The sequence below is a fragment of the Staurois parvus genome, unplaced genomic scaffold (assembly GCF_062004578.1).
Source record: "Staurois parvus isolate SC_StPar_1 unplaced genomic scaffold, SC_StPar_1.0 ptg000836l, whole genome shotgun sequence".
Lineage (NCBI taxonomy): Eukaryota > Metazoa > Chordata > Amphibia > Anura > Ranidae > Staurois > Staurois parvus.
Window position 1 is genome coordinate 113074 of NW_028318632.1, and position 20196 is coordinate 133269.

General features: G+C 40.5%; 1 protein-coding gene across 4 annotated transcripts in view; it reads right to left on the reverse strand.

Moving 5' to 3' along the window:
* The window catches only part of LOC149443722 (uncharacterized), a 143788-nt gene that overhangs the window by 104599 nt on the left and 18993 nt on the right, over positions 1-20196 (reverse strand). For all 4 annotated transcript variants that reach the window (XM_089655352.1, XM_089655356.1, XM_089655355.1 and 1 more), the window contains 4 exons: positions 18397-18486; positions 10934-11013; positions 3172-3287; positions 300-397 (listed from right to left, as the gene is read on the reverse strand). In XM_089655352.1, coding sequence (XP_089511478.1) covers positions 300-397; positions 3172-3287; positions 10934-11013; positions 18397-18486 — 384 coding nt within the window. The remainder of the gene's footprint in view (positions 1-299; positions 398-3171; positions 3288-10933; positions 11014-18396; positions 18487-20196) is intronic.

Consider the following 20196-nt stretch of genomic DNA (forward strand, 5'->3'; position numbering starts at 1 on the left):
GGATGCCTTTGGAAGACTTTCTGTGATTGGAAGAAGGTCAGATGAATGTCACAATCTCCCCTCCTCCATTAAACCATTGATATATCTAATTGCTGCACAAGGCATTCCTAAATTTAGTGCTACTGCAAATTACAGCACCTTTTTATACTCTTTAGGTTTACTATTTATGCTCCTCGAGCTGCAGTACTCAAAAGGCACATACTGTATCCTCACAACACTTAATAACACATTACGCATTAACAAACATAACACAAATTTGTATGCTTCATGGTTATTAGATACACAAATTTAAATCTTACAGCTTGTCTTGATGTTGTATCTGTGGGTGAAGGTTTTTCCAGTAAAGCTGTGATTTTTTTGTTTTCATCTGTTTCCAGAATACCGTATTTCCTTATTTCTGAATGAAATAGAAGTTAAATGTTCAGTTTAATATATAATTTACAAGAAGCATTGTATATAGTTTCAAAGAAAAACATATGCAAAATAAAAAAAAATTTCTACATTTTTATAAAAGCATGGCAATAATATGAGTTCATACAGACTAGACAAAAAATAGAATTCATTTCACACAAGAGAGGTGAATATAATGACTTTAAGTAATAAACATTCCCATAAAAATCATTAGGAGCGACAAGGATGTAGAATGCTCCATTTTTGGCATATGAGCTCATGTTAATACCGAAGATGTTATAATTAATAATACAAAATTTTGCCATTTTCCTAGGTGTTTATATTTTTGTTCTTGCTGTCAATTTCATGTGTTGCTTCTCCATCTGAACTCTGTTCAGGAAACCCCCTCATGATCTGTTGGTTATACATACACTAGGCAATTTTGTAGAAACCAAGTGTCTTTCAAATAGCTTTCAACTACAGTCATTTCCTAGTTTCCAGCAATAACGTGATCCAAAATGGGTTGTATAATGATCAAAATCACTCAAAATGGCATTTACCAATCTACTTGCACCCCAATTCTTTACATAATAGTTGCTTGAAATACGGTGACATTTGTGGCTGAAACTTATGAAAAGCTACAGAATTTCTCAGTATATGTCCCCAGAACCTCATCCTGCATAGGTAGAAACCTTTGAGTACTAAAAACTGTCTTTTGAGCTCTCCCTTAAAGGAACCACAAATGAACTAGTGGGGAAATATACCTTCTGTCTAGGATTCATCCCTGGTGTCCTGTACAGCTCATAGAAAAAATAGTTTTCTGCTGGTGTGATATGCGGTGTGAAAAAATTAACACATGCTACATTTTTCTGTAGTGCACTGCAACACATTGCGCTGCTGTATAGGGAAATTAATACATTGTCACTTTGTGCACTTAAAAGCCTTAAAAAAGTAAACAATGTGATGCGCTGAGATGCGCATTGCACCACCCCCTCACCGCAGCTCACTCTGACTAGAAAGGTTTGTTAACTTTTTTATTCCGCACCACAGCAATACCTGCTGCCTCCGGGAAAGTCCACATCCCACATCTCAGGAAGAAGTATTTTGCTGAGGGGTGTATGTGTGACATCTGCGTATGTATAGGGGTATTCCCATGTATGTGCACATGCGTTGCAGATCTGTACATGGTTTACTACCAGAAACCAGTGACCTGTGTGCGCATGCACAGTAATATTCCAGCCTGAGCACATACAGTAAATACAGCCAGGTTCAAAAGACTTGGCAGAAACCTGCAACATCTCTGCGCATCTCAGGGACATCTAAAGATAGAAGCGGAGAAGACGAGCAGAGAAAAAAAACAATATCTCCCAGGTGACGTTCCTCTAATGCTTTATGAGATTAATAACTGGAAAAAATTGTACTGAATTTACAAAATAAAAGCAACACATTAGGCAATATTATAAAATAAATTCAATCAGCTGCAAGAAAAGAACTTAGAGGCAATACCCATAGTCTGATGGTAGTTTTATATAAAGTATACCTGTAGGGAATGTACCCAGTTAGCTAACAGCAATACCTGCTAGCAAATCCCTCTTATTGTTCAACACTGCCCAAAGCCCTCATGGAATGGCTTTACAAAGATCGACAACTAGATAGACAGACAACTGATGTAGAGACACAGTCCTGAGAGGGTATGATGTCAGCTACTTGGTGTTGCTGTTGTATTTTCCCACCTGTAAAAGGTTTATTGTAAATCCAGTGCCTTAAATAAAATAGAAAATGACCTCCAACTGGTTATAGTTTTTAACATTTTTGCAGTCGCTGTACCTAGGCAATATTTGGTCGCTTTACTTATATAATTGTGAGGATCTTCATCCTCTTTGTTACTGTTTTGAATTTTCCTGCTTTCTCATCCTACACATAACAGTGCAGCTCTCCAGAGTCCAGGCAAGTTAAAGTAGACCTGAACTCAATAAGTGTAGATATGCTTTTTTTTTTATACTGAAAATTAGAAATGTCAATTGTGTCTAAGGGATCATGCACACTGCAGCTCAAATGAAAAGCTTAAACAAGCTTGTACTAAACATGGGCATGCTTGCACGCTTTTGTGCATTGTTATTGCACACATATGCATGCTTTTGTGCACTTTTGTGCATAACTCAACTCATTTTTCACTCCCAAATGACCACAATGCATTGCAAAATTAGTTCTAGTCGTCGTTATGATTGAAAGAAAAAGAAAGCACTGTGAGAGCAGAAAGAAATGTTTATTTTCCAGGCACAAAAAAATGAAAACTCAAAAAAGTTCAAAAGCTTGTAGAAGCAGCTTCTTTGAGCAGTGTGTGAGAGTCCTAAGAAATAACATGAAAATGTACCATTTGTCTGGAATTTCTCCTGAAAAATAGCAGTGCACTTCCTAATACATGAATGTGCCTAGGCACTCCTGTGTCTACAGCCTCATAGCTGTATATCTCTCACTGCTGCTTCTGACTGCTAGTTGCAGGAGATTTGGAGTGCAATTTTGTAATGTCACTACTATGTTGCTCAAGGTTCTCCTTCATATGGCTTCATCTCATGGAAACAAAAGTCCTGTCTCTATCAAATGGCTACCTCTACACATAGACACAAAGCATGGTAAGTCACAAAGGGGGAAAGGTTCACTGCAGGGATACCACAGAGAGGTGATCAGTCCTTTGCCCTCTGCCCCTTATTTTAGACACATTCACTGCTTTAAAGCCAATAGATATTTACAATTGATGTAACAGAGGAACATAATACTTACCTTCTTCCTTGCAGCTGTATGATAATACTAAGTTTGCTTGGCTATTGCCTTTATGAAGTGTTTCATATTTCTCTAAAACATCTTGCAGGTGAAAATCTTCATAAAATAAGGTATCCCTAAAACAAAAACAAGGTAATATGTTTCTGCTTATTCTGTGTTTTCATTTATTGAATGTTCAGCAATGTGAAACTATAAGGACTAATTCACATTAGCACAGATGGTCCGTACAATGGGAGACTTGTTTATGTGGCTTGGAGGTGACAGGTTCTTGTATATAGCTGCCTGTACAAATCAATGACAGGTGGTGGCTGTACACCTCTCACTGCACATCAAAGCATTTGTATGCATACAGTGATTGATGAGTGGCCCTAGACACATAGACCCTGATTTACTATTGTGCCTGGGCGCATTTCCGTGGGCGAATGTCTAATTTTTACGAGCGACCGTCTACTTTTACCCCACAACGAGATTTACTATTGAGCAGCATCCATAAGTAGACGCCCAATCGAATTTACTAACGAGACACACGCCCGGAATCAGACTCACAAAGCAGACTTGCTAAGAGGCATGTCTAACACCATGAAAAATCACTGCAGAGACATGTTCACTTTGAAATTTGCTTTGCCAAATATCAGGACTTCACTTTAAACAATATCTGCCATTTAAAAAAAACATTAAGAATGTGTAAAAATAGTTTTTTTAAAGCAAATCAACACAGTAAAAAACTAGACGCCCGTGCAGTGTCTTTGGCCGATATAAATGCGCATGTGCAGAACACATTTTAGATGTCCTCTGTGGGCGCTTGCTTTTTAGCCACTGCTCAATAGTAAATCTCAGTGTGGATTCCTCTGACAGCTGACACTCGGTCGCATCTACCGTGTTTAACAAACAGCACTAGGCATATCTTTATGTATTCTAATTTGATTTCCTTAGTTCTAGTGATTCTATTTTTGTTTCTTATCCTTTATAATTATTTCTGTAATGATTTTACTTATTTTGAAGGTCTAGATAATATTTATTTTGACAGCTGAATGTAAAAATAAAGGTCCGCAATAAAAAAACAAAACAAAACAGCGTGGGTCCTCCCTCTTATCCTTACCAATCCCTTCAGGTCTGGTATGGATATTAAGGGGGAACTCCATGCCGAAATTAAAAAAAAAAAAAACAGCGTGGGGACCCCCTCAATATCCATACCAGACCCTTATCCGAGCATGCAGCCCGGCAGGTCAGGCAAAGGGGGGGGACGAGCGAGCGCCCCCCTCCTGAACCATACCAGGCCACATGCCCTCAACATGGGGGGGTGCTTTGGGGCAGGGGGGGCTCCCCCCCAAAGCACCTTGTCCCCATGTTGATGGGGAGAAGGGCCTCTTCCCCACAACCCTGGCCGGTGGTTGTGGGGGTCTGCGGGCGGGGGGCTTATCAGAATCTGGAAGCCCCCTTTAACAAGGAGGCCCCTAGATCCCGGCCCCCCCCCCCCTACGTGAATGAGTTTGCGGTACATGGTCCCGTGACTCATTCACAAAAAAACAAAGTGTGGTGCAAAAAAAACACAGTACAGGGTCTTTGACAAGTCCTTTATTAAAACAATGTCCCCCGAAGTAGATCCAACGTCAATCACGGCGGCGGCGGCGACCCAAAAAAAGAGAAAAAAAAAAGTTCTGGTCCCGTTGGAGGCTTCCAGCCGTCTGAAAAAAAGGCTAGCTGATAGTTCTTAAATAGGTTAGGGGCGGGGCCAGCCGGGGACATCATCCGAGTGACCCCGCCCCATGTCACATGCTTGCTGGCCCCGGCTGGCCCCCGCCCCTTACCTATATAAGAACTGTCAGACTGTCTCCTGCATTCAGCTAGTTAGCCTCAGTGGAGAGACAGGGTGACAGTTCCTAAATAGGTAAGGGGCGGGGCCAGCCGTGGACATCATCCGAGAAACCCTGCCCCATGTGATATCAATGATGTTACATGGGGCGGGGTTTCTCGGATGATGTCCCTGGCTGGCCCCGCCCCTAACCTATTTAAGAACTATCAGCTAGCCTTTTTTTCAGATGGCTGGAGGGCCTCCGACGGGACCAGAACTTTTTTTTTTCTTTTTTCGGCCGCCGCCGTGATTGACGTTGGATCAACTTCGGGGGACATTGTTTTAATAAAGGACTTGTCAAAGACCCTGTACTGTGTTTTTTTTACACCACACTTTGTTTTCTTGTGAATGAGTCGCGGGACCATGTACCGCAGACTCATTCACGTAGCGGGGGGCCGGGATCTGGGGGGCCCTTGTTAAAGGGGGCTTCCAGATTCTGATAAGCCCCCCGCCCGCAGACCCCCACAACCACCGGCCAGGGTTGTGGGGAAGAGGCCCTTGTCCCCATCAACATGGGGCAAGGTGCTTTGGGGGGGGGAGCCCCCCCTGCCCCAAAGCACCCCCTCCATGTTGAGGGCATGTGGCCTGGTATGGTTCAGGAGGGGGGCGCTCGCTCGTCCCCCCCCTTTCCTGACCTGCCAGGCTGCATGCTCGGATAAGGGTCTGGGGTATGGATATTAGGGGGTACTCCACGCTGGTTTTTTTTTTTTTTAATTTTCAGCGTGGAGTAACCCCTTAACATCCATACCAGACCTGAAGGGCTTGGTATGGATGGGAGGGGGGACCCCACGCTGTTTTTTTAATTATTTATTTAATTCACGGAAATAATTTAAAATTCAGCTGTCAGTGGGAAGCCCCGATGACAGCTGAAACATTCCTTCTGTCCCTGCAGAGAGCTCCACTATTATATTTGACATTAAAAAGTATAGAGACTGCAACATTGTATCTATTTGTATCCATTTCGCATATAGATGGTTTTATTTGGATACATATAGATACAATGTTGCAACCTTTATACTTTTTAATGTCAAATATAATAGCGCAGCTCTCTGCAGGGACAGAAGTAATTACTTCGCTATTTGCCGGCCGTAGACGGGGAAAAAATTGGACATTTTTTTTTACCGTTGGTGGTAACGTCGGCCCATTGAACAACCGATTTTTCGTTTTGTTTTTTTTTTACAAAACAGTCAGTTTTCGCCCCATCTATGGCCTGCATTTTTCTTTTTCTTCTTATTTTTCTTCTTTTTTTTATTCTTCTTTTTCATTTTCTTCTACTTCCTTTTCTTCTTTTTCTTGCAGGTCATGGCTCATGCGCAGATTTTTTGTCTGTAAAAAGATCAGCCAATTTGCCGATCATTGCTGCTAAAATCGGCCGATCTGCAAAATCGGCCGATTTTTATCCAAATTTACCGATTAAAAAAAGTGGCAAAATCCCAAAAAATGGCCAATTAACCCACTAAAAATCAGCTGATTTTTTTTCCGACTGATTTTAGACCCATCTAAAGCAGGCCATAGATGGGTCTAAAATCGACCGATTTTTCTGCCAAAAAAAAAATCGAACGATTTTCGGGCCGTTAGTGGGTTAATTGGTCGGCCGTTTTTCGGGATTTTGGCACATTTTTTTTATCAGTAAATTTGGGGAAAAAAAATTTCCAACTTTACTGATAAACAAAATATGCTAAAATCCCAAAAAATGGCCGACCAATTATCCCACTAACGGAAGAGGCCCTTGTCCCCATTAACATGGGGACAAGGTGCTTTGGGGGGGAGCCCCCCCTGCCCCAAATGTGCTGGTGGCAGCATCTTTGCTTTCTGTTTAAATGATCCCTAGAATGTGAATTAGAATGAGGCCTTGTCTGTTCAAACACCTTTAAAGTAGCACCTTATGTGAATGTCAAACGATGGGATGAGATAAGGGCCTGGACTAATGATTGATTGGATAATGCTGGTTTGCACTCCACCTCCTTCTGGGAAAGTTTGTCAAACCATGAGAAGAGTGAGCAAAAGAAATGGATTAAAAAAATAAAATAAAATAATGGCATGGAGTCCCCCCCCACCCAAATCCATAACAGACCCTTATCTGAGCATGCAGATACCGCATGCCTTCAAAGATTTATTTCCTTAGCTGCCAGCTAGCTATATAATATGCCCAAATCTTCCAAAATAACAAACCAAAAGCTCCCTATTGCACCACAAGACAATGTTCTGTACCAATGAATAGGTCGTGTTCAATGTGCAGCTAGCTATTCTTTTTCTACAATCCTCTTAACAGTAATAAATTAGGCCCCCAATTTATGTTGACTTTGGGCCTTTACTGGCAAATATATATTCGCCAATGTCATATACACAGTATAGCTGCAAGCATACATTCACCAATGCCAAATCTACAATAGAACTGCAAACATATATTTGCAAATGTCATATACACAATGGAGCCGCATGTAAAATTGCTATGGTGCACAAATAAACGCCAAGACGGCTGTTGAAGGAGGCGCTAGAGCAGCTGTCATACTGGAAATGACATTTGCGGAAAGACGTTTGCACACACCCGGAAGTGGATGCGGGGAGTGTGAGTGGATGGGAGTGCAGTTAGGAGAGTTTAGTGGTAATTTGCAAGTCTATTTTTTAGTTTTGTGAATTGTTCTTTTGTGGAATTCCAGACCACATCTGGACAGGGCGAGATCGCTGTTCTCCACCGAGGAGCTGATCCTCATTTGCTGGGGAAACATTACTAATAATTGTTGTATATTCAGTTGAAAACATGTCCAATTCCTAGATCCATTGAGGTACATAGCAGAGGTTCAAGGTTCTTCCTAACTATACAGGTGGCACAGACACAAGCATACACCCAGGGCCACTGTTAGATATCATGGGGCCCCGTACAGCATACCTGACAGCTCCCCACCGCCAGAGAAAATATCCATCAATATGGACATAATGCCAACCATAATACTGTGAAATCTAAATGATAAAACTGTACTGAGTTCATAAATAAAGCTGTGTGTGTAATTGAGGTGTAATTGAGGTTTTGGGGCTCATGGGTGCTGTGGCCTGTAGAGTGGGAATCAGTGGTTTGTTTTTGTGGCTATCGCCGTTTGCAGGCAACCTATGTTAACCTATGGAATTGCTGCAGGTCATAATTTGACAAGCATATGGGTGCAGGTGTACAGCCCTGAACACAGACAGTGAGCATTCAGGGCCACTTCCCCACGCCTTCACACCTGTCAGATTAAAACCTGTGTTCATACAGCTGCTGTGTCCCCATAGTGTAACAGGTGGCTCTAGCCACATAAACAACCCACTCATTCATGCTGTACAAGCCAGAGGACCTGTGTGAATGGAGCATTTTTTACTTTTTTTTTTCCTCAGCTCGTTAATTTCAATGGCCTGCCTAATGTGTGGGAACATGCAAAAATACTGCAGGCATATTATTTTAAAAGTGTGTTGCACCTAACCATGCACATCTGCAAAGGGCATTGCATTTCTTTGCTGTGCTGGAAAATGTGTGTTCTTGCATGCGTTTCTGCACCACCAATGGTGTGAACAAGTCTTAAAGGCCAGTTCACACTATAGAAACGGTCTAGATGTGTACCTGATCCGTTTTTGCATGCCCTTTTGGCATGCATGTTTTAGTGTGTTCCAGTACATTTTGGATGCGTTTTGGACACGTTGCATTGCATTTTTGTATCCCTTCCAGTTATTTTTTTCTACTTTTTTTTTATTTAATTTAATTAGGGACATGTGTGTTTTAGTACATTCAAGGATGTTTCAATGTATTCCAGTACAGTTCTGTGCAGAAACAATGCAGCGTGGTCAACTTTGTTTACAGCACCTGCAATGCACTGAAAATGCAAGCGCTGATGTGAACTATGACATTGACAACCATATAACCTTCTTTCTGTGAGTTTGTGATGCCGAAAAAGCAACTGAAACACATGTAGTGTGAACTGGTCCTAAAGATTATTAGAGGTAAGGGAACGGGACTGACCAGGGATTGTGAATTCAATCAGACTAGTGGTGATATACAATAAGCAATCGTATAATAATGTGAGATCTGAGCTGTAGCTGATAGAAAATGAGACACATTCACTTGATCAATAAATAGTTACAAAGAGTGGGGCGGTGATCCATAGATTTGCATATGGGACAGGTGATGATGGGGTGGGGGAGGGGGTCAAGTTGTATAAGGAGACAGATTTAAAAGAAGAGAAAAAAGTTACAATGAAATATACACAGCATGAAACTTGCACATTTCCTAATTGGCAGAAGAACAGGACGCAGGTAACATTCATCCACTTTCTAGTCATTAGGCAAAATCATAATTGATTGATCAATATTCCTGACACAACCCAGAAAATTGATCTCCATTTTTTTAACGTTCATAAATGTCAAGGAGCTTATAATCTAAGGACAGAAACTCAGCCATGTAACAAGGTCCAATGAACCTAACAGCATGTCTTTTGAGTGTTGGCAGAAACACATCCATACAGGGAAAGCATGCAAACTGGGATGCAGCCATAACTGGGATTAGAACCCATGACCCAAGCGCTGTAAGTTCTGAGCTCTAACCACTAAACCACTGTGGGAGACACAGTTTGAGCTACAATGTAGAATAGTTACATTGTTTAAAAATGATAAAGCGAGCACTGGTCAAATTATATAGACTACTAAAATGGTATTACACAAGATAAATATAACCACGAACAGTAGTGCATGAACTTGTGAAAGGTCATCCACCCTTATGACGCGTATACTACACTATTAAGCACCTTTCTGGCTCCTGTGGCTGAGCTAATTCCTCCCCAGGACCATTTGGGCACCCACCCTGATGGATGGATGGATGGATGGATATGGATGACTAACCCATAGCTGCCAGCATACCGCTGCACCCCCAGATGTGTGATGTGTATAACCCATGCGCATTAATACTTTTGTTCTGGTGAGTGTAGACCTGTCCCAAGGGTGGTTTATCTTTCACGAGTTCATGCACTACTGTCCGTCACGGAGAAACCACACGTACCATTCATAGGCACTCTCTGAGTTGGTACTCTCACACGAAGGACATTCCATTATTCAGGAATGATTATATGAACTTATTTTAGCACCATTTACCATTTTACATCATTATTGCAATTCTTTGCACTTTTTGGTTTTTACATGCGTTCATTATTGATCACATGCATTTATAGCGCTGCACTTGACTTTAACATAGAATAGTTACGTGATTAAAGAGAATGAAGATATATAATTATATTGGGAAATTAGAACTATCCAAATTATTTTAGATATAAGTGTGAAAATGTTTAACATTTGAAAATAGAATGTATGACATTCATTAGTAAATGCATTAGTTGTCTGATCATTTTGGAGAAACAGCAAAAAAAAAAAATAATATAGGTGTACTAATTATGTTACATTCTAAGTATTCTCTTTTGCTAACAGGAAAACGCCAAAGGGGCAAAGCCCGCGCTTGTGCGCCATCTAGCGAACATATCCGGTATTGCACCTAAAAATGTGCCAGACGCGATTCCACATTTACTAATTGCAAAGTAGACGTTCGTCAATGAAATAGCTAGACGCTGCTCAGAAGACTGACAGGTCTTGATTGATTTAACTGAGTCTGCCTGAATGTTCAGAATCTGCTGGTAGACTCAAATCTTAGTAAATCAGGGCCATACTGTTTGCATCCAGGGCAGCTCATTCATCCCTGTATGCATGCAAACGCTCAGGTATGTTGTGAAAGGTGTACAGCTGCAGCTTGTGTATAGGACTGCTGCATGAAAATACATGTATTGTTGTTAATGTGTATAATCAGTATGATTACAGGAAGATCTTTGTTCACTTAGATATACCATAAATATACAAATTCATAGTTAAGCCATAATACGGCAAGAAAATAGCTACACCTACCCTCCAATAACCACGACATGGTCATCTATCTTAAATTGTTCAATGATCAGCTGAAGGCAAGAGACAGCACCTAGACGTTCCTAAAGAGAAGAAATTTTTTTTTAAACTAGGTTTTTATTGAGTAAAAAGCAAGGCAGACATATACAAATACACGTTAACTATCAAATGACCAAGACAAGGAAATTATAGGGATACAGCTGCAATAATAACACCGTCCTCAGCAACATACACTCATTACAGAACCGTATTTAACATTAGAAATAGAACATCCATTATAATAGTCTCTGATACATATCAGGTGTCACTGCAATTGTTTTAGCAAAAGCCCTTTACCCGTGGTCCTTTACATAGAGTACCAGGCAAACTGGCAAGAACATCCTGTATATAAAAAAATAAAAGAAAACGAAAAAAAAAGTATAAAAAGTGTTACATTTTAAACAAATGGGCCGGAGTCTAACACACTTCATTGTAAAAAATGAAAGATGCACACAAGCACATAACACCCCCCCCGCCAAAAAAAATTATGAGGCCCCCCCATACACGTGCAAACGTAAAAACACATGCTGTGGCGCCTACGCATGAAAACCTCAATTGCGATACACGTTACATATCGCCGCACACATTAGGATGAGAGCAATATTTCTAGCACCAGATCTCCTCCGTAACGCTATACTGATGACCAATAAGGGGCTTTAAATGTGTCGCCTATAGAAAATATAGGGTACTGAAGTTTGTCACCATTTCACAAGCGCATGCAAATTTAAGGTTTGACATTCTGGATATCTATTTACTCTGTGCAACCTTATCTTTATATTTTACAAAAAAATTGGGTAATGTATTGCTTTTTTTGTGCTCTAAAATGAACTAAGTTGTATTCTTACTGAAATTTTGTGGTAATATCATGCAACATAAAAAAATTTTAACTACCACTATTTTGTTCTCTAGGGTCTCTGATTTCAGAAAACATATAATGTTTGGGGGTTTTATGTAATCTTCAGGCCTAAAATTATTTTTTTAATCTTGTGCAAAAAGCATAAAAATGGGAGGTAAGGTGGAGATAAACAGCGCAATGTTAAAAATGTTACACATTTAAGTCTCCATAAAACCCCCTACAGGAGATGTGTTATTACACGAAGCGCGTCTAGGAGGAGCCTCTGCACGCCTTGACGTTACGCCACCGGATCAGGAGGTCCGGTGGCCATCATTTTTATTCACTGGTCAGTGCATTTAAAGAGCTCGTTTACACTATACCTATACTGGTACTCTAACCCTGTACGTTTTACTGTTTTATCATAATGATATATACTCAATAAATACTTTTTATAATACTACACCACGAGCGTTTTCATCTCTATCACCTGGCACTGAGCCTCCACATCTCAGCCCAGCATTCTAGGAGTCCACCCAGGCAGGACAATTTGGGATATTGGTCCAGATCAACTTCTCTGGCAGCCGTCACCCCATTTACCACCAGAGGGCACATTTATCATCAGGCTATACCTTCATGGGACCTCCGGCTTCATGGAATTTCTATGTGCACATTAAATTGCACTTCCGGTGAGTGGGCAATTTTTCTACACCTTCATGTTAGGATGCTGGAATATACCCATTTGGATTGAAGTTATTTATACTCCATCACTGGAGTATACCTTTTGGACTGATATTTTACTACCTTGGACTGTTTAACATTCAGTTTATAGGACTTTTCCATTTCTGTCATATTTTGTCATACTTTAGATAGTGTGTTTTATTTGTATAGCGCTGCACACCCTATTTTCATGTCTGATTTAAATACGGTTTTGGTTCAAATTTATTTATTTTTTATCTGGACAAGTAGATTGTCATGAGGGACAAGTAGGGGCACCGATTTAGTCGAGGGGCACCGATTTAGTCCCTGGACAAGCTGTTTTCTCAAAACTTTGCACACCCCTGGTGTACATAGAAACGTTGGGTGGCATAGTAATACAAAATCAAATTAGGAACTGCCAAACCTCCCCTATTAGTGGGTAGTTGTAGACTGGTCAAAGAAACTCTAGGGGATTTTGGATACCACAAAAAGGACGTGAGAATGGAATCAATTTCTTGGAAGATTATTTAGGGGAGAAAGACTGGGGAATTGGCCAAGATATATATAAGAATTTAGGAAGGAACACCATCTTAAATAAATTCACCCTTCCCAGTAGGGATAAGGGCAGCTTAATTCATTCAGCGACCTTGGTGAGGAGGGAGGAGATACAAGACACTAGAATATTGTCATAGAATTTTGTCAACGGGAGTAGAATTTCAATCCCGAGATAAATAAATTTGGAGGTAAGTTGTAATGGGCAGTCAGAGAGCAAACTAAATGCGGGGATCTCATCTCTGAGGAACAAATTACATTTAGACCAATTAACTTTGAATCCTGAGTATTGCCCAAAGAGTTGGATTAGGGTAAAGACATTAGGAGCAGTAGTCTGGGGATCCAAGATATACAACAACATATCATCGGCGCAAAGTGAAGCACGTTCTTTCAGAGTACCAATTGAGATTCCCTGAACCAGTGGGGAAGTTCAGAGGAGTTCCACCAAGGGTTCTATGGCGAGAACAAACAGCAGGGGTGAAACGAGCACCCCTGCCACGTGCCCTGACCTATTGGGAAGGAGTCAGAAATTCGTCCATTTACCCTGAAGCGAGCCTTTGGTTGGGTATATAGTATGTGTATTCAGGTAAGGAACCCCTCCTTAAAACCAAACCTCTGGAGAACCTGAAACAGATAGGGCCATTCTATAGAATCAAACGCCTTATGTGTATCAAGTGATATCAGTGCTCTGGGGGAGTCTAGGGCATTCAGAATCTGGAGATTAGTAAAGAGTCTACCGAGATTAGTGTTGGTAGACCGTCCAGGAATAAAGCCCGTCTGGTCAAACTTTACAAGAGAGGTTATAACAGAACTGAGGCAGGTAGCTAGGATTTTGGAAATTATTTTGAGATCTGTATTAATTAAAGGTATCAGCGGATATGATTCACAAAAATTCAGATCTTTATGAGGTTTGGGGATTAACACTATCAGAGCTTCCCGCATCGAGGGGGGGCAAATCCTTGTCCTCCTTAATGGCCTTATAAAGAATAGTTAAGCGTGGCACAAGATATTCCCTATGGGCCAGGTACCACTCGATGGGTAGGCCATCCAGACCCAGGGTTTTGTGTTTAGCATACAGATCCAATGTCATATCAATCTCCTCGGCCTATCCAGAGACAGCTTATCTTTAAAGTGAAGACATTTTAACTAAAATAAACACAGTACAAATTAGACTTAAGACTCAATTCCAAAAGCTTCAACACAAAATTAAGGATCTTTATTTTAACCAAGTTGCTGTTATTGTCAAATCCCATTTGACTCAGAAGAGAATGTTGCTGATTTACCACTTCAGATCCGGACACTTTCACCCCCTTCCTGTCCAGGCCAATTTTCAGCTTTCAGTGCTATTACACTTTGAATGACAATTGCACGGTCATGCAACACTGTACCTATATTCTTTTTTTAGCATATTTTTGAGACAGATAAAACTTTATTTTGGTGGTATTTATTCACCACTGGGATTTTTATTTTTTTGCTATATAAATGAAAAAGTCCAAACATTTTGAAAAAAAAAAGTGTTTTTCTTATAAAACTTTGCAAATAAATAATCTTTCTTCATAAATCTTGGCCACGATGTATTCAGCTATCTTTTTAGTAAAAAAAAAAATAACCCAAATTAGTTTATAACTAAAAATTTAAATTTTTCAAAGATTTTTTTTACATTATTTTTTTTTGTTTTGTTTTTTTTTACATACTGTCACCCTAGCAGTACAGTGTCTCCATAGTGACACTGTACTACTTGGAAGGTAGTGATGAAGATTTTTTTTTTTTTTTTTACAGATTGCTTTTACACCCATAAAGGCTGCTGTCAGGAAGTGACATCTTGCTTACTACTATTCATGTGATCACTGATTGGCCAATCAGTGATCACATGATTGGGACCTCACACAGAGGTCCCGTACAGTGATCGGTGTTCCCAGGGAGCGCACACAGGCAGTGAATGCAGGGGCCGTTTATATACGGCCACCTGCTTCGGCACTGCTCCCATCTGGCCATTTATGTACATGGGCCGGACGGGAAGTGGTTAAAGTAGTTCTAAAGTAAAAAAGTTTTTTACCTTAAGACCCCTATCACACGGGGCAATTCTGCTCTAATCAGCAGGAGATCTGTAAGCTGATCCCCTGCTGATTGGAGCAGAGCGGGACGGATGTCACATCCATATCTGGTCAGTTTATGCAGAGTGGACACAGACAGACCACGCTGCGTAAGGGTGTAAGCTGACTCTGCTGTTCATTTACATCTGGGAACCTCTGACTCCCTTCACAAAAATGGAAGGGGATGCAATCCTCTTGTATTTCTATTGCGGATTGGGTCAGAACCGGAGGTCTGTTTACACCCTCCTATCCATAGAGCTGCATGAATCTTCCGGCCAGGCCTAGGGGTCTAGTGCATTCTCTAAGGTAAAAAACTCCACACTACTTGTCTCTGCCCCAAACCCCCCAACCCGTCTCTAAACATGTACCCCTACCACCACCCAGGATCAGTGCTGTCCCGGCTGCAGCCCTGCTCTCCTCTCTTCCTGGTCTCACAGGAGAAACTGAGAGCAGAGGGAGCCAAAGTCTCCTGCTGCTGTCAGTCAAACCCCTGTGAGGAGTGAAAGGGAGGGGGGTTAACCAATGCTGTGTGTGTCTATGGATGCACACAGCCCAGATTGGGAGCAGGCCTGTAAGGGTCATTGGTAAGGGGGCACTCAGAGGAAGAAGAAAAGGACAGTGCTGGTAGGGGGCTCTCGTCTGTTAATATACAAAGAAATAATCCAAAGATGTCATTTTCTGATTTTTGATATTCCATAAGTCTTACATTTGAACTCCACAATAAGTAATAAGAAGTGATGGTCCTTTCTATAACACAAAAGAGTTAATTAAGGCTGAAGGCCTGAAGTTCAGCTTTAAGTGTGCTGACACATTTCCTTTAATACATATTTCTCTATATTATAAAGGAAATGTACATTTAAAGCTGAACCTTTAGGCTGATTATAAGAGACATAGTAATCCAGTTTGAAAGTTTGCCTATGTGCAGAGGTTTCCTGTAATTGAGACCGGTCACTACTGCACTCTCTCCTTCTGCAGGGTGACTGGTCTTGTATCCACTCCTCGTCTAGTTTTCTGCAATGGGTGGAGTTGCTGTGTCCCTTCCACAGCTCTGCTTTCTACACAAACTTTGTACAGCACATAATGTCACTGCTAATTTTACAAGGCACTATCTGGGTTTGCAATGGCATCTGGTGCACACAAAGCTAATTTGTAGCTATTGTGGTATATATTTAAATTAAAGTTTTTGTACCCAGAATTAAACTTTAAAGTGGTTGTAAAGGCTCATGGTTTTTTACCTTCATGCATTCTATGCATGAAGGTAAAAAAACCTTCTGTATGCTGCTACCCATACGGCCCTCCCTAATACTTACCTGAGCCCTCTTTCAATCCAGCAACATTGCAAACCACTGCACACAGCAGGTAAGTATAATGTGTTTATTTTTTTTTTTAAACCAAATCTTTAATACTACTTTAAGCAAACCTGGGCTCCATTCAGTAAAACAGATCACATGCAGTATTAAGATATCCAGACACATTTTCCCTAAATATTGCATCCTGTAATTGTCAATTCACTATTTACCGCATAGCATTAAACTCAATTCACAAAAGGAAATAAATAATTGCACACAGTAATTAGGTAGTGGTCCAGGTATATGATAATTAGGGAATGACAGTCACTGCTCTCTGCTCAGAGCGGCTGTGAGAACTCAGCGATCAGCAGTCATGTGATTGCTGAGTTCTCACCCTTCGAGCCAGCGGGGATAGATGTAGCATCAGACTGATGCTGCATCCACTTAGGGAAGTATGATTTAAAAAAAAAATAATAATTTCCATACTTCTCTTGTACACTCAGGACACTTTCTGCATGGAGTTTTCATGTTCCCCCTATGTGTACATAAGCATGTGACTTAAATTGTAACCACTTTCAGGGCATGTACTGATGTGAATCCACAATGAGCAAAGCATTGTATAAATAAATACTGCACCTGTAATAAATACCAAAATAAATTGCATAGAATGAGAGTTAATTTCCCCTTTATCTTTGTATCTACCAATTGTTTTGACATACAGTTTTCAATGGAGTAGAGAAACAAATAGAAATATGTGTATTATTACTTTGTTTGTCATTGTTTGCAATTAACTGCATGATTTTTATATTATTATTATACAGGATTCATATAGTGCCAATAGTTTGTGAAGCAAGTTGGCCTAGCTCAGAGCTTTGCTTTAGAGACTAGATTTTACATTGGGAGCACAGTGGCTAAATGGTTAGCACTTCTGCCTGACAGTACTAGGGTCGTTGGTTCAAATCCCAGCCACAGCATCACCTGCCTGGAGTTTGCATATTCTCCCTGTGCCTGCATGGGTTTCCTCCCACACTCCAAAGACATGCTGGTAGGTTCATTGGTTCCTGTCAAAACTGGCCCATGAATATGAGTTAGAGACCTCAGATTGTACTCCCCTTGAGTGTTAAGGACTGATGTGAATGTACAATATATACAGTATCTCACAGAAATGTGACAACACTGAAGAAATTATACTTTGCTACAATGTAAAGTAGTGAGTGTACAGCTTGTATAACAGTGTAAATTTTCTGTCCCCTCAAAATAACTCAACACACAGCCATTAATGTCTAAACCACTGGCAATAAAAGTGAATACACCCCTAAATGAAAATGTCCAAATTGTGCCCAAAGTGTCAATATTTTGTGTGGCCACCATTATTTTCCAGCACTGCCTTAACCTTCTTGGGAATGGAGTTCACCAGAGCTTCACAGGTTGCCACTGGAGTCCTCTTCCACTCCTCCATGACGAAATCACGGAGCTGGTGGATGTTAGAGACCTTGTGCTCCTCCACCTTACATTTGAGGATGCCCCAGAGATGCTCAATAGGGTTTAGGTCTGGAGACATGCTTGGCCAGTCCATCACCTTTATCCTCAGCTTCTTTAACAAGGCAGTGGTTGTCTTGGAGATGTGTTTGGGGTCGTTATCATGTTGGAATACTGCCCTGCGGCCCAATCTCCGAAGGGAGGAGATCATGCTCTGCTTCAGTATGTCACAGTACATGTTGGCATTCATGGTTCCCTCAATGAACTGTAGCTCCCCAGTGCTGGCAGCACTCATGCAAGAGGGTTAGGAGGGCCCTGCTGATAAGTGCTTACAATCTAATAGTTTATAGTTTTTTCTTTCTTACAGCACTCAATTTTAGTTATCTATCCACACTTTTTGTGTTTTATATTCATACAAAGAATGTTACCTATGCACAATGCTTTTCACACACCTTATACTGTATTGGTTTTGCACCAACATACCTCATTAGTGGACGTGCCATCATTAATAACTTTTACAAATGGGTAATTCTCTGCCCACTCTGTGAATTTACTGTAGTACAAGTCATTAGTCTAGAAAAGAAAGAAATACTGTTTGTGCATGTTTAGAATACATTTCTGTGTGTTTTGTCATTTCTGGTAATAAAACAAAGATTCTAAAAACAAATGCTAATAATAAACTGGGTTTGACAATTTTAGGTAATCAGACCATCTTAGGAAGAAGCCAATTATTTGTCTTTGACATGCTTTAGGCTCCATGCACACTGGGGTTTTTGATAACGCTGGTAACGTTAGCTGTGTAAAGCCATATTAAAAACGTGAGCTTTTCAGATTTATTTAGCGTTTTTGCATTAGCGTTTTGCTGCATTTTACCGTGTTTTTCAGCGTTAGAGCATTTTTTTTACCATGCTAAAAAACCCCTCTAGAAACCCACTAGTTCTGGGGTTTTTTTCCAGCCAAAAAACACCCCTGCCAAAAAACGTTGATTACAGTCTATGTGTGCATTGACACATAGGATAAAATGCTGGCGGGTTTACTAGCTGTAGAAAAAAACGTCAAAAGCCAAAAACAGCAGTTGTAAAAACATCCAGTGTGCATGAGGACTTACAGGTGAAACTCGAAAAATTAGAATATCGTGCAAAAGTTCATTTATTTCAGGAATGCAACTTAAAAGGTGAAATTAATATATGAGATAGACTCGTTACGTGCAAAGCAAGATACTTCAAGCCATGATTTGTCATAATTGTGATGATTATGGCTTACAGCTCATAAAAACCCCAAATCCACAATCTCAGAAAATTAGAATATTGTGTAAAGGTGCAATATCCTAGGTTCAAAGTGTCCCACTCTAATCAGCTAATTAAGCCATAACACCTGCGAAGGGTTCCTGAGCCTTTAAATGGTCTCTCAGTCTGGTTCAGTAGAAATCACAATCATTGGAAAGACTGCTGACCTGACGGTTGTGCAGAAAACCATCATTGACACCCTCCATAAGGGGGGAAAGTCTCAAAAGGGAATTGCAAAAGAAGTTAGAAATATTTTTATTGAAAACAATATCTTGCAACCAGCAACATAATTTTATACAAAAGTAAAAAATATAAATAACATAAACCACCTACTTGGTATCAGACAAAGAAAAATACCGGATAACTCTCCCATGACAAATATAAACAATAAGACAAAGGAAAAAAATAAACCTGGTCCTTATAACTACAGCACCAGGACATATAATTTGCACCCTACAAAGTGCAAAACTAAGAAGAAGGCCTTAACAGCCCTATATATCATCCATATCCTTACACAGCACAGATTTACTTGTTCAAGTGTTTTATGCCTCTCTGGCCTGCCAACATATATAAACAACATTTCCTTTGTGAGGAAAAACCTCCCTTATTATAAATTATCAGCCTATATACAATTTTAAAGAAAAAGCCCTAATACTCTACCCAACAAAGGCTAAGAAACCTAGACCTTCAGGTATACGTAGCCATTTCAAAAAAACAACCTTCCAACAAAATCTAAGGGAGTGAAAGAAGAGAAAAGACAGAGGACAGCAACCACACCAAGAGATCAACAGACTGCTGCTACAGGCCTGATATTCCTCCACATCTTTATCCAGACCCTTCGCCACAGCCTGTCTTTCTCGAGACCCCGAATTTTCCCCACCTCACCAAGGATGTCACGCACCACCACCTGGACAGGAAGGACCTTCTGCCGCAAGGAGACCTGACACCGTGCATTCCACGTGAAATAACGGACAACTAGACAAACTAGAAAAAGTGT